This window comes from Phoca vitulina, unplaced genomic scaffold (genome assembly GCF_004348235.1).
Source record: "Phoca vitulina isolate PV1807 unplaced genomic scaffold, GSC_HSeal_1.0 scaffold8, whole genome shotgun sequence".
Lineage (NCBI taxonomy): Eukaryota > Metazoa > Chordata > Mammalia > Carnivora > Phocidae > Phoca > Phoca vitulina.
In genome coordinates, this window is record NW_022589711.1 from 25,189,107 (window position 1) to 25,202,865 (window position 13,759).

Consider the following 13,759-nt stretch of genomic DNA (forward strand, 5'->3'; position numbering starts at 1 on the left):
ACTTTGAAATAGAATATACATGTATATTTATTCAATGCACTTAGCCACCTTTCCTTTTTGTGTTCGGATGTTGTCTTCAGCACAGCTAATTTGTATTAGTGATTTTATACAACCTGTTCCTCTATCTTCTCTACAAAGCTTCACTCAGTGATGGCTCTTTCTTTACAAAAACAGTTATTTATTAGATTATTCTTTGATAGTTTATACATTAAAGTCTTCATTTTTTATGACCCTGAACTGTGGAATCAGGAAGACCATGGGCATGGTGTTGGACTAGCCACTCAAGTTGGATCCTTTTCTGTTCATGTTGTATTTTACTGGGCATTTGGTTTGAGAAAATAAGTCTAAGGGAAAGAATCCTTGAAAGACAAAATCAGAGAAGGAACCAAGGTATTTGGGGAAAGGGGATTGTAAGATAATTTTATACCTTATTAAAGGAGAAATCTTTAGAAATTTACAGAAAAACAAAAATAGCAACTGAGACTCATTTTACTTATAAATTTAATTGACCTATTTTAAAAATTCTCTGGTATAAACTATATATTGTAAGGCCTGTCACATGGCAAGAATTTGAAATACTGTGAACTTTTTTTTTTATAAGTCAAGTTCTTGATGTGGTTATAGAAATTTTTTCCCTAACTTTTATCATGGAAAATTTCAAACAAATTCAAAAGTAGGTGGAATTGAACCCTATAAACTCTTTATAATGACGTAACTACATTATCATTATTACACTTTATTATAAAAAATCTAACTATTGTTCAGGTTTCCCTGGTTTTCCCAGGACCCAAAACAAGATGTTGCACTTGGTTGACATCTTTTAAGTCTCTTTTAATTTATAATTTCCCTTTCCTAATTTTTTTCCTTGCTGATTCGTTAGAAAAACTGGTTACTTTGTCTTATAGAGAGTTTCCCACATTCTAATTTTGCTGATTGCATTCACATTGTGTTGTTTATCAGGTTCTGTCCCTGGTATTTCCTCTAAGTTGGTAGTTAGATCTAGAGACTTGGTGGGGGACAGGAAGTCCTGGGTGGTGTGAACTTTTATCAGGAGGTACATACCCAGATGTCTCTCTCTCTCTCTCTCTCTTTTTTTTTTTTTTTATTTGACAGAGAGACAGCAAGAGAGGGAACACAAGCAGGGGGAGTGGGAGAGGGAGAAGCAGGCTTCCCACTGAGCAGGGAGCCTGATGCAGGCTCGATCCCAGGACCCTGGGATCACGACCGAGCCAAAAGTGGATGCTTAATGACTAAGCCCCTCTCTCTTTTTTAAGATTTTATTTATTTGAGAGAGAGAGAGCACAAGCAGGGAGAGGAGCAGAGGGAGAGCAAGAAGCAGACTCCCCACTAAGCAGGGAGCCTGATGTGGGGCTCTATCCCAGGACCCTGGGATCATGACCTGAGCTGAAGGCAGACGCTTAACTGACTGAGACACCCAGGTGCCCCGATATCTCTCTTCTTTATGTCTCATTCTTTCTTTGCCATTGTTTATTAGATCCATTAATTTTTGTAGTAGTTTGTAAAATGGTAACATGCTGTTATTTCTTACTCATAATTAGCTCTAATATTTGTTTTTATATTTCTTTTTTATGAAGGACACAACATATTTTGAAAGCTTTTAAAAACTACTCTAATTATATCCAAAAATATAATTTTACTGGTTTTGGTTTGACTCTTCATTATATTATTGGAACTATAATACAAATAAAATCATAATATTGTTAGTAGCTATGAAGTTGTCCCCTTCTTTCCACCCAAACACAGACCTTACAATGTATAAGGTAAATTTATGTATATCTTTTTGTCAGCTTCCAAAATGTCAAAGAAAAGAAAAAGTCCAGAAATCTAATGTATAGCTTTATATTACATTTGTTAATGTTTATAGAACTATGAGAGGTTTTAATTAAATTGCATTTTGGAATAACTTAAGTTCTGGTTTTTTTACAGAAAAACAAAGAATATGTGAGCATTGCCAGTGGAGGATTTATGGGTAAGGTTTTAATTTATTAATCGCTTTGCCTCCACTTTTCAGAGGAAATTATATCACCAGACCTGATTTGGAGTGACCAAATTAGTTAATGGATAAACTCTCTCTTCAGTCATTCTATATTTTCAGAAAAGACAAGGCAAGCAGGACATATAGATAACAGACAAACACAATAGACAGTTGAAATGAGCAAATATTTAATGGAAGATTATTTCAATAGATATATTTAATGAGCTTGTATTTGTAAAAAAGTAGCATCTAGTCTACATGATTTGTCTTTATGGAGAAGGTAGAATAGATAGGACTGGGAAATAAGGGTAGAAGGAATACTTTTCATACTCTTTCCTTTTTGTTATATTTTTATTTAATTTTTGAGCTACTTGAAAGTATTAGCTGCTAAAAAAATATGGAATGGAATAAAACAAACTGATGTTTTCAAATCTTCAGACTAATGTCTGATAATCCAGGATAGTAAAATAATTGCCAAATCTCTGCAGGCAGAGATTTGAGAATTTATGAAGGATTAGGTCAGGGTAAAAAGATTAAAAAGAGCCTGTCTTTTTTACAAATGTTGTTAAGAGTACAAACTTGTGACTAGTAGAAAAATAAGTCCTGGAGTACTGTAAGTATGGTGAACATAGACAACAATATTGTATTATGATAATCAAACTTGCGAAGAGACTAAATCTTAATTATTGCCACCATAAAAAAGAAATGGTAATTATGTGATGCGATAGAGGTGCTAACTATTGCCGAAATGGAAATCATATTACAGTATATAAAGCAAACATGTTGTATACCTTAAATTTATACAGTGTTATAGGTCAAGTATATTTCAATTAAGAAATAAAGAGCCTTTAATAGTAAAATTAATATTTGTTGAGTAGTAGAATCATAAGTTTGAATCATGAGAGTCTCATAAGGATTAAGTTCTGACCTAATACAATCTTGTGTTATAACTTAGAATTTTTGATAGATTAGGATCTATTTCCTCTTGGTCTTTGTTTGATATTAGCAAGGATTATGTTAATCTCCTACATATCATGGCCTGATAACTAACAACCTTTGGGGCTCATACCCAGAGTGGTCTGCAAAAGGGGTTACTTTAATAAGTAGTGTTAAGCAAGTATTGGCCTTATGCCCAGTGTGATTTATTAGGAATTTTGACAGCATGGTACAGAATTGGTTATTAAGCTTATTATCAAAAGTATCTGAAAAGCAGTCTTCTATGGTATAGTCTAGGTTTTAGAAGCTTTTTTCTAATTATGGATTATTTCTTTTTCAAAAATAATCTCTCCGTAGCAGTTAATACCTTCTTTACTACGGGAAAGATTAATTAGATGTCTGTGGTAAAACAAAAGCCACCATAGGTTTTCTTTTAATCCCTTATGTCATAAAAATGTTGCTGAGATTATCTCTTAATACTTTAAAGATTCCCTTCCAAAGAGGAAAACATCAAGTCTATATATAGTTATTGTCATCCTTAAGGTCAGTTATGAAAAATTGTAGTTGTACGGAGGGCTTTAGAAGAAGAAGAAGAAGGCTTTCTGTAGCTGAGAGTCCTTCATTCCTTTACAGAGGTACAGAAAAAAATACCTGTAATTATATCTTTGGATCCTCTTTCATTCAGCTATGACATGTTTATTACATTCTCTGGTAACGAATCTTTCCAAAGGGGGTTGATAATGTGAGCTATTGTTTTTTTTCTTCTTGTTTATCTTAAGCACTGCAGCAGCACCTGGCGGACATAAATGTGGATGGACCAGAAAATGGATATGGCCATTGGATTGCTAGTACCTCAGGCTCAAGGAGCAGTATCAATTCTTCTGTTGATGTAAGTGTATGTGTAGAATATGTCGCCAGATTTGGATAAATGCCCAGGAAAGGTGACTAACTGTTAAACTCTCACCATAACAGAAATGGAGTCAAAATATTTCAAACACATAGAGTGATGAGTCATATTATTGCAAGGTTAATGTAATGATGGAACAGGCCTGCACATCTAAACTAGCCAGGAGTTCTGGAGATCCACCTGCTGAATTCAGATTTCTCCCTGTCCAGCTGCAGTTTGGTATCATCTAGTGACAATTTTCTGCTTCAGCTTAAATATCAATGGAGATAATACTGAGTCCTATGACTAGCTGGGACTCCCAAGTGATCTGGTTCTAGGAATCTCCCTATTAGTATGAGCCAAAAGAATACTGAGCCTTATGGTCACATCTCCTGCAGACCATATCTGTACCCCCCCCCACCACAAATTTACATGATTATAACTTCAGTCCACCCATATATATATTTGAGAGAGGTGGCAGAGGGAGAGGGAGAAACAAGCTCCCCACTGAGCAGGGAGCCCAATAACGATGTCACAGGGCTCATCCCAGGACCCTGGGATCATGACCTGAGCTGAAGGCAGACACTTAACGGACTGTGCCACCCAGGAGCCCCACCACTAGAATCTTACATTATACTATATGTTAACTAACTGTAATTAAAACAAAAACTTTAAAAATAAATAAAATGCCTATTTAAAAGCATTTCTTTTTTTAAAATTTGTTTAATTTTCCATCTAATAATACCTAAATCCTAGGGCACTTTCTAATTTCCTTCTCAAGTTCTAAAGAGTAATTAATGGGCAAAAGATGGGCACACTTTTAAACTTCTGACACCTCTTGCTAACTTGCCCTTTAGGGAGTATGGAGCAATTCCGTGAAACAGTTTAAGAATTACACTCACGCCTATTACATTAGGTACATAAAAATAATTTTTCTTGAGAAATTAAAGGCTTAGGTGAAAATATTTAAACAGCAAAAATTTATAAGGAATAAATGTTTAAAAATTTAGCCACATGAATGATATTCTGATTATACTTTTGATTATTTTTATGGAGTAATTGAAGTTAAGAAAAGGTCAATAACTTTACTTCTTATTGAATAAAGAAGGTAGTTTCAGACTTTATGCATTTTTTTAAATTTTATTTTATTACATTATGTTAGTCACCATTCATTACATCATTAGTTTTTGATGTCAGACTTTATGCATTTATATATGCAACATATAGCCTCATTTTTCATTTCTTATTCCCATCCCTAAAATGGTTTTACCTAGTGTATCGGTCTGTTAGGCCTGTCATAACAAAATACAACCAGGTAGTTGGCTTAAACAACAGAAGTTAATTTTCTTTGTTTTTTTATAATGTATTATTTGTTTCAGAGGTACAGGTCTGTGATTCAACAGTCTTACACAATTCACAGCGCTCACCATAGCACATACCCTCCCCAATGTCGATCACCCAGCCACCCCATCCCTCCCACCCCCCACCACTCCAGCAACCCTCAGTTTGTTTCCTGAGATTAAGAATTCCTCATATCAGTGAGATCATATGATACATGTCTTTCTCTGATTGACTTATTTCGCTCAGCATAATACCCTCCAGTTCCATCCACGTTGTTGCAAATGGCAAGATTTCATTCTTTTTGATGGCTGTGTAATATTCCATTGTGTGTGTGTGTGTGTGTGTGTGTGTGTGTGTGTGTGTGTGTGTACACATATATATATATATATACCACATCTTCTTTATCCATTCATCTGTCGATGGACATCTTGGCTCTTTCCATAGTTTGGCTATTGTGGACATCGCTGCTATAAACATCGGGGTGCACGTACCCCTTCGGATCCCTACATTTGTATCTTTGGGGTAAATACCCAGTAGTGCAATTGCTGGGTCATAGGGTAGCTCTTATTTTCAACTTTTTGAGGAACCTCAATACTGTTCTCCAAAGTGGCTGAGAAAGGGGAACCCTCCTACACTGTTGTTGGGAATGCAAGCTGATGCAGCCACTCTGGAAAACAGAAGTTAATTTTCTTATAGTTCTGGAGGCTGCAGGTCTGGGATCAAAGGGTTTGCAGGTTTGATTACTCCTCAGGCGTCTCACTGGGTTGCATATGACTGCCTTCTTGTCTCTCTGGACGCACGTGGCCTTTTTTCTGTGTATGTGCATCCCTGATGTCTCCCCCTCTTCCTATAAGGACACTAGTCATATTGAATTAAGGCCCATCTGTATGACTTCATTTAACTTTAATTTACTCTTTAAAGGCCCTATATCTGCATACAGTCATTTTCTGAGGTGTACGAGAAGAATGAACTTTTAACATATGGCCACAATTCAGTCCATAACATCTAGACAATCTTTAGCAGTAGTGTCTCTGCTAATCATTAGGAGAACAGTTAATTTATCAGTAAGTTTTTTTTTTTTCAGGGTGAATCTTCTAATGGCTCAAATGATAGAGGAATGAAATCACTAGTAAATAAAATGACTGTTGCTTTGAAGACGAAATCTGTTAATGTCAGGGAAAAAGTTATCAGTTTTATTGAGAATACATCAACTCCTGTGGACCGGTGAGTTGCTTATATGGTATGAGTTTATGATTAGTAACTAAAGAAATGTGTCTTACAGTAAAAGCTAGTTGAATTGAATGTGTTCTAGAAGAATCATAAAGTACATTTTTTAATTAGATAATTTCAGTTTTCATTATAATTGCAGAGATGTCCTTTATTGCTATAATATTTGACTATAATGATTTCTTTCTTCTTCTGCTCATAATAAAACTCAAATAATGGTACTGCCCCTTTATGTGGTTCACTAAAAAAATATTAAGATGCTATTCTATATATTACATTTCATATAGTAGCTGTTGCCCACATGTCAGATGGATGGGAACTATCTACTAAATGCAGTAATCTCAAAGCAGGAACCTCCTCTTCTCCTCTAGGAATTTGTAACCTAGAAAATTTGGTCATGCTAAATAAAGCAAAAACCCATTTTCTTTCTTCTTTTTTTTTTAAATTATTTTTTAAAGTACTCTCTACGCCCAACATGGGGCTCAAACTCAACAGCCCCAATGTCAAGAGTCAGATGCTCCACCAACTGAGCCAGCCAGGCACCCCAGAAACCCATTTTCTCAAGTTTGAGAGTTTAGATCTTCATAGAATTGTGTTCACAGAATATAAGTGACCCCTGTTTTCTCACAAATTACAAAAGAAGGGTTTAGCTAACAAATGATGTTTATGAATGTGAGTTTTAATGTTTCTTACTGGAACTGTAGAGTCCACAATGTTTTTTCCTCCACATAGTAGTCTGGTTGATCTTTCTTGTTCCTGCAGTTCAAAACTAACCTAATAATTCCAACACAGAATTTGTTGCTAAGCAAGCCTGATCTTGAAAGTGCATTATTTCATTTCACTCTCATGTCTTCCTTGCAGTATCCTAGGAAAGTTGAAACATTTGACTTTAAGAATTGAATGTCAGAAATTTATTGTTACTTTTTAATTATAGCATATATGCATACAAAAGTACATTTTTTTCCTTGCTTAGTAAATAGCAAAGAAGAGAGTAGGTTATTTTCACAAATCCAAAAAAACCGTGCCTGTCTAAAATGGCCCACTGATAAATAATATTAAAGTGTTTTATCAAGCCTCAGGGTCTTTTTTGCTCATTAAAATTGTTCTCCAAAGCCTGTAACTTTTTTACTTTAAAGTTAGTGCATTCTGAACTAGAGTACTATTGCTAAGTTTTGTAGCATGAACATTTAAAATTGTATTTTAAAATGAACTAGTGATAACTCTAACTTGAAAAGACTGTTGTCTTTGTTAAAAAAAATCCGTTGAAACTAGCTTTTCTTCATTTTTCTTTGTACTTGGGATGATCAAAACATTTTCTTTATAATATATGCTCAGGGTTAGAAAAAGTGATTATACTATATTTTTGTTTTAAAGCCGTTGTGTTTTTAATGATCATTTTGTTCTGTCCTCTGCCTCAATTTGCTATAGAATGTCTTTCAATCTTCCTTGGCCAGACAGAGCGTGTACAGAGCGGTAAGCCAATGAGTAGAGCAGCTTTCTGGGACCATCCTTTTCCTTTTTAGCATGCCTCATGCTCTCTATAAGCCTCACACTGTCTTAGCTAAAATTTCATGCAGCTGTTTCAAATGCTAAACTTTTCTTATTCTGCTTTTAGGAATGTGTGATATTGATTGAGCTGTATTTGTTTTTTGCTTGATCATTTTAATTTTTTTTCTTGCATGCTGCTTTATATATGTCATACGTCAGATAAAAATCAAGTACATTCAAATCCAAGAACTTCATAAAACCTGCAGTTTTTATTCTGAAAGAGAGGATGGTGAAACAAAGGAAATACTTAGTCTCAGAGTTGGCAGGGTGGTAGCTTTGGAGATCATTTGCTTCTATCTTCTGCCCTAACACTAGAGAATATTACTGAGAGAAGGCATAAGTCATGGTTCAAAATTGCTAATTCAAGTATGTTATGTAATTTTATCATCTTTTTTTTAAAGATTTTTCTTAATTAGATGTATTTAGGTTGGTGAAAAAACATATATAAATCAGTTCCAAAGAACCACAGTTCTTTGGTTTTTCCATGAAAGAAATTAGGTCATGGGGGACATGTTAATGCATAATCCATCTCTTCTCTGTCCCAATAAGATGGGGTACTTGTCGTTAGATTCTGCAAGTCTAAGTTTAAAAATTTACTGGATCTTCAATTAGGATGCACAGAAGAACTTTACTAACTTAATACTTTTATATGGCTTTACAGTTTTTATACCCACAGAATTTTTCTGCAGTTTAAATTACAATATCAATTACAGCAATATCTATGGACATTTTAAAAGAAATTCTAGTTGTCTTTTAAGATTAATTAATTAATTTATTTTAGAGCGTGCGAGTGAGGGGAAGGGGCAGAGGGAGAGAGAGAATTCTCAAGCAGACTCTCAGCTGAGCACAGAGCCCGACCCAGGGTTCGATCCCAGGACCCTGAGACTATGACCTGAGCCGAAATCAAGAGTCAGTGGCCCAACTGACTGAGCCACCCCGGCGCCCCTCAAGTTGTATTTTAAATATGTTAAGCTTTGGAATAATGGGGTTGACTTTTTTTTTGGTCATTTCGATATTTTCAGTGACTAGAAGTAGCATTTTTAAAAGCAGTAATTTACTCCTAACTTACTGGTAAGAGTTTTTATTTACTGTGACTATTCCTGCACAATGCCAATTATAGAGCCTCTATCACAATTTTATCTGAGACTATTTTAAAGGCAGTTGCTTCTTTTAAAATTATAATCTATTTGTGAATCATCTTTCTACCTTCTCTTTTTATAGAACCATCGAAGTAGTCTAATTTTAACTCCCAATTTTCTCCCAAATTCTTAAGGTTTTAAAAATTTAAATGATCTTCTTTGGTCTACAGGCAAATATTTTGAAAACAGAATTTAGTGAAAAGTTAGGGAGAACCGGGTTTCCTTCTGAGCACAGTAAATAAAGCCTGGTCAAACTATGTTACAGATGTTTTTGTTATTCAGCTAAAAACGTATAAGTATACTGCTTTTTTTAAAAGAGTCCAGCCATTGAATTTCATTAATTTTTAGCCAGTCTATTAAGAACTATTTCAGGGGGCGCCTGCGTGGCTCAGATGGTTAAGCGTCTGCCTTCGGCTCAGGTCATGATCCCAGGGTCCTGGATCGAGCCCCGCATTGGGCTCCTGGCTCAGCGAGGAGCCTGCTTCTCCCTCTCCCTCTGCCTCTCTCCTTGCTCATGCTTTCTCTCTCTCTCTCTGTATCTCTTTGTCTCAAATGAATAAAATCTTTAAAAAAAAAAAAAAAACTATTTCAGTAATCTTTATAAACAAGATTATTAAAATTTTTTTTCCTTAATTTTAAGTAGACTCCATGCCCAAGGTGGGGCTTAAACTCACAACCCTGAGATCCAGTCACATCTACTGATTGAGCCAGCCAGATCCACCCCCCCCGCTTTTTTTTTTTGATTTTCGCTTTGTTTATACTTGCCTTCTGGTTCAAGCATCTACTGTAAACATCTTTGTTTCTATGTTATGTCTGTTTAATTATGCTTTACTATAAATCAGGAGAGAACCAATAATCATCTCATACAGTTTTATAATCTAGATGGCACTAAAGTATTTTTAGACAAAGCTGTATTATCTTTGTCTTTTATAAGAAAACTCTGAGTTTCATAGTTTGAATTATTTATTTCATTTGCTCTAATGAGCATAGTTTGATAATTAAATGGATAATTTCATATTAGATATGTTTTAACATAAAATCAGATGATTTTGTGATTTAAACTGTCTACTATGTTTGATTAATTTATAATTCCCAAAGAGTGTTACACATTCAGCTCTCAACTGATTTTTCTAGTGAGGTTTCTGTTGAGGAATGTTGTTTTGGGAGAAGTAAAGATTCAAGCCTATTTCAACAAAATTGGGTCATGATAAGATTTTTATTGAAGATATGTATTAAGAAATTTTTTAAAATACAGATTTGATCTCTATATTCTGGAAAAACTGAATTCTAAGATTAAGACATGTAACTTGAATTTTTCTCCATATTGGATTATCTCTTGATATATGACCCAAAAAGGCCAGTTTTTCTTCATTGTAGATAATCTTGATGGAACATTTATCTTACAAATAATACAATGCTTTTTTCCTAGAAACATGTATTTTGTTGAAATATTTTAATTTTTCTTCTTGGTTTGTTTGAGTTTACCTAAAAAGTACTAAGGTATAAATTTTTATGTTAAAAAGAGAGAGGTCATACTTCCTGCAGAACTAATCAAGTTTGAGTTTACATGTTGTTTATGCTTCTGCCACTTGAAAAAGAAAGGCAGATTAAATTTTCATGGTTTATTTACATTTATGTAAAAGAAGTAGCATGTTTCTATTAAAACAAAATGGGAGGATTATAATGTGGTGAGCATTGGGTAATGTACAGAATTGTTGAGTCACAATGTTGTACAACTGAAACTGATAAAAAAAAAAAGGGAGGAAAAACCTTAAGGTATTTGCTCCCATATGAGAAAGCCTTAACACTTCTCCTAGAATTTGAATATTTGGTTCCATAACCTATTTTATCTAACAGATGTGCATAGCACTTGCTATATGCCAGGCATTCTAAGAGCTTTACAAAATATTAACTGATATAATTCTCACAGTAATCTTGAAGTGTAAATATTGTTACTATAGTTGTTTTAGAGATATGAAAACAGAATCACAGAGAGGTTAAATGACTTTCCTAAGGCTACACAGATCTAAGCACTGGTTTTAATATAAATATTAAAAATTTTTTTTTAGTTTTTACAGATTGAAAGCATTCAGCCTGTCAAGACATAATGCCACTTTTGCTAACATAATTTCCTTATCTTGTTACAGTTTCCCTAACATAACTATCCTAAACTGGGTGTTATATGGGGGCTAGGGACAAAGAATATGTACATTTTGTTTAAATATTCATATGATACTTGGTGAAAATCTTTGGTAACTTCTTAAGTGATGATTTCCCCTCTAAAATTCTTTGAATATAGGCATGTGAGCAGCAGTGACAGAGTGGGCAAGCCTTACCGTGGTGTAAAGCCTGTTTTCAGCATTGGGGATGAAGAAGAATATGACACAGGTATAGTAATAACACTTACCTGTAGATGCTTTCCTGATCTAATCAGCAGTGATTAGAGCATTCTGGGATTAGCCAACAACGACTTAAAAAAAAAAAAAAGACAGATACTGTAGATTGGAGAGTCTGTAGTTTTTCTACTAAGAGTTTGGTTTTAGACATCCTAAGTTATGCCTATTAGAATTCAAGCAGAAATGCTGAGTAGGCAGTTGATTTATAGGAGTCTTTAGCCAAAGAGAGAAGGTCTAATAAACTGGTGATGATCTGGGAATTATCAGTGTTGAAATAGTATTTAGGTCCATGGGATTTGATTTAAATCCCCTTGATCCATCCACCTAGAAGATTGAGAGTTGTGAGACTAAAGTCAGGGAATTCCAAAATTGAGACATCTGGAAAGAGCCTTTTTGAATTGGAGGCAATATCCTAAAGGGCCACAAGATGGGGATATTGTGCCAGGGAAATTTGTCATTCTCTGTGGTTGTCTTTGTATTTTTTAAAAATAATTCATTACTTTGGTTCATATTGTGGCTGCCAAGATTACTTTGGTTAAGTAATCATGATCAATATTAATATGTGTATTGGGTTAGAAAAAATAAAACAGTAAATAAATATACAAAATGAGAGAGGAAAAAACTCCCAAATTTCACCTTGCTTTTTCTATTTAGTAATACATGTTGCATATTTTCCATCTCAGCCCATATTCCACCATCATTCTCTTTCTATCATATAAGCATACCATAATTTATTTAATCATTTTTCTCACAGTTCACACTGATAGTTTTCCAGTTTTTTTGTCTCAAATGATAATATTTTTATACATGTATTTATGAACTTTTTTAAGTATATATAGAGGGTATATTCTTAGTAGTAAGATTGTTAGATTATAGGGAACCACATTTGACAGTTTAATAAATATTACAAAATCACCTTCCCAAAAACAATGTAACATTGAGGTAAATGAAATTTTCTGTGTGCTATTTCTAACTGGTTTTTTTTTGTCCTTGCCCCTCTCTTTTTGTTGCTATCTTCCTGTTATTTATCAGTCTCTAGCTCTCCCTGAATATTTCAACTTCTTTCATTAACAGTTTTCATTTCAACTATTTTCATTCCTCTGAGAGGCATATGGATGAATAAATTACGGTATATTTTCATGTGTCACGTATTTACACATGTATTTATATTATGGAAAATTGCACAGTAATGAAAATGAGAAAACTAGAGCTGTGTGTATCAACATGGATAAATTTTACAGTGTTGGGAGTAAAGAAGCAGTTGTGGAAGAATACAATCCAACCATCTACTATTTATATAAATGTTACTTAAAGTGCAAAACACTAGTGTATGTTGTTTAGGGATATTCATGTATGATTAAAGGAAAGGATGAACTGTAACAGATAGTCACTGTTTCTTAGTGGACAAGGGAGAGGAATGTGATTGGGGAGAGAGATACAAGGGTTCCACTTTTTATTTAGGCTGAAAGTGTATAGATATATGAGATTTCCTTTTTTATTATTTCTTTATATTTTGAAGTATTTCTTAAAAAGGGAGGAATATTTGTAATTATTAACCCTAGCAACTGTAATTCCTCTTTCTTAAATTAGAAAAACAAAATAATTAGAATGTCTTACAGTTATCTCATGAAAAAGAAAAAACACTGAAGAGATTTTTACTTATTTATCCCAGGATGGATTTTTTGGGTTGTTTTTCTCAAAATCAAAAACCAGCAAGAGAAAAAGAACTCTGCCATCTTTGCCCTCAAGATAGGTGCTTCTTATTGGACAATTCAGTCACCTCTGTAGAGTCTAGACATAGATTAGAGTCATGTTATGTAAAGCAAAAGTTTTGAAATTCCTCAGATAGTTTAGTCTTTTAAAAATTCATTTCCATTATTTTTTATTGAAGTATTTTTTATTGAAGTTGACACACAGTGTTACAAGTGTATTCTTAGTATTTTCACCTCACTTTCTTACCATGTGGCCTAAAGTTTCATAATAATATTTCTGTATTATACGAGGGGCATAAGGAAATATAGTAGGATTAGAATTGTTTTGTTTTTCAAACTGTATGTTTAAAATACTGAAATTTTTTTTTCAGGCTGTTAAGAAATGTCTCGTTTTTAAAGTTGGTAATTCCCACTTTTAATACTTTCAATTCTTCGTAGATGAAATTGATAGCTCTTCAATGTCAGATGATGACAGAAAAGAGGTTGTAAACATCCAGACTTGGATAAACAAGCCAGACGTCAAGCATCATTTTCCTTGTAAAGAAGTTAAAGAAAGTGGACACATGTTTCCTAGGTAC

General features: G+C 34.0%; 1 protein-coding gene across 2 annotated transcripts in view; it reads left to right on the plus strand.

Moving 5' to 3' along the window:
• TBC1D23 (TBC1 domain family member 23) overlaps nucleotides 1–13,759 on the plus strand; it is a 55,164-nt gene that overhangs the window by 37,055 nt on the left and 4,350 nt on the right. For both annotated transcript variants that reach the window (XM_032406418.1, XM_032406420.1), the window contains 6 exons: nucleotides 1,948–1,990; nucleotides 3,712–3,821; nucleotides 6,244–6,383; nucleotides 7,815–7,859; nucleotides 11,373–11,461; nucleotides 13,620–13,755. In XM_032406418.1, the coding sequence (XP_032262309.1) occupies nucleotides 1,948–1,990; nucleotides 3,712–3,821; nucleotides 6,244–6,383; nucleotides 7,815–7,859; nucleotides 11,373–11,461; nucleotides 13,620–13,755 (563 nt within the window). The remainder of the gene's footprint in view (nucleotides 1–1,947; nucleotides 1,991–3,711; nucleotides 3,822–6,243; nucleotides 6,384–7,814; nucleotides 7,860–11,372; nucleotides 11,462–13,619; nucleotides 13,756–13,759) is intronic.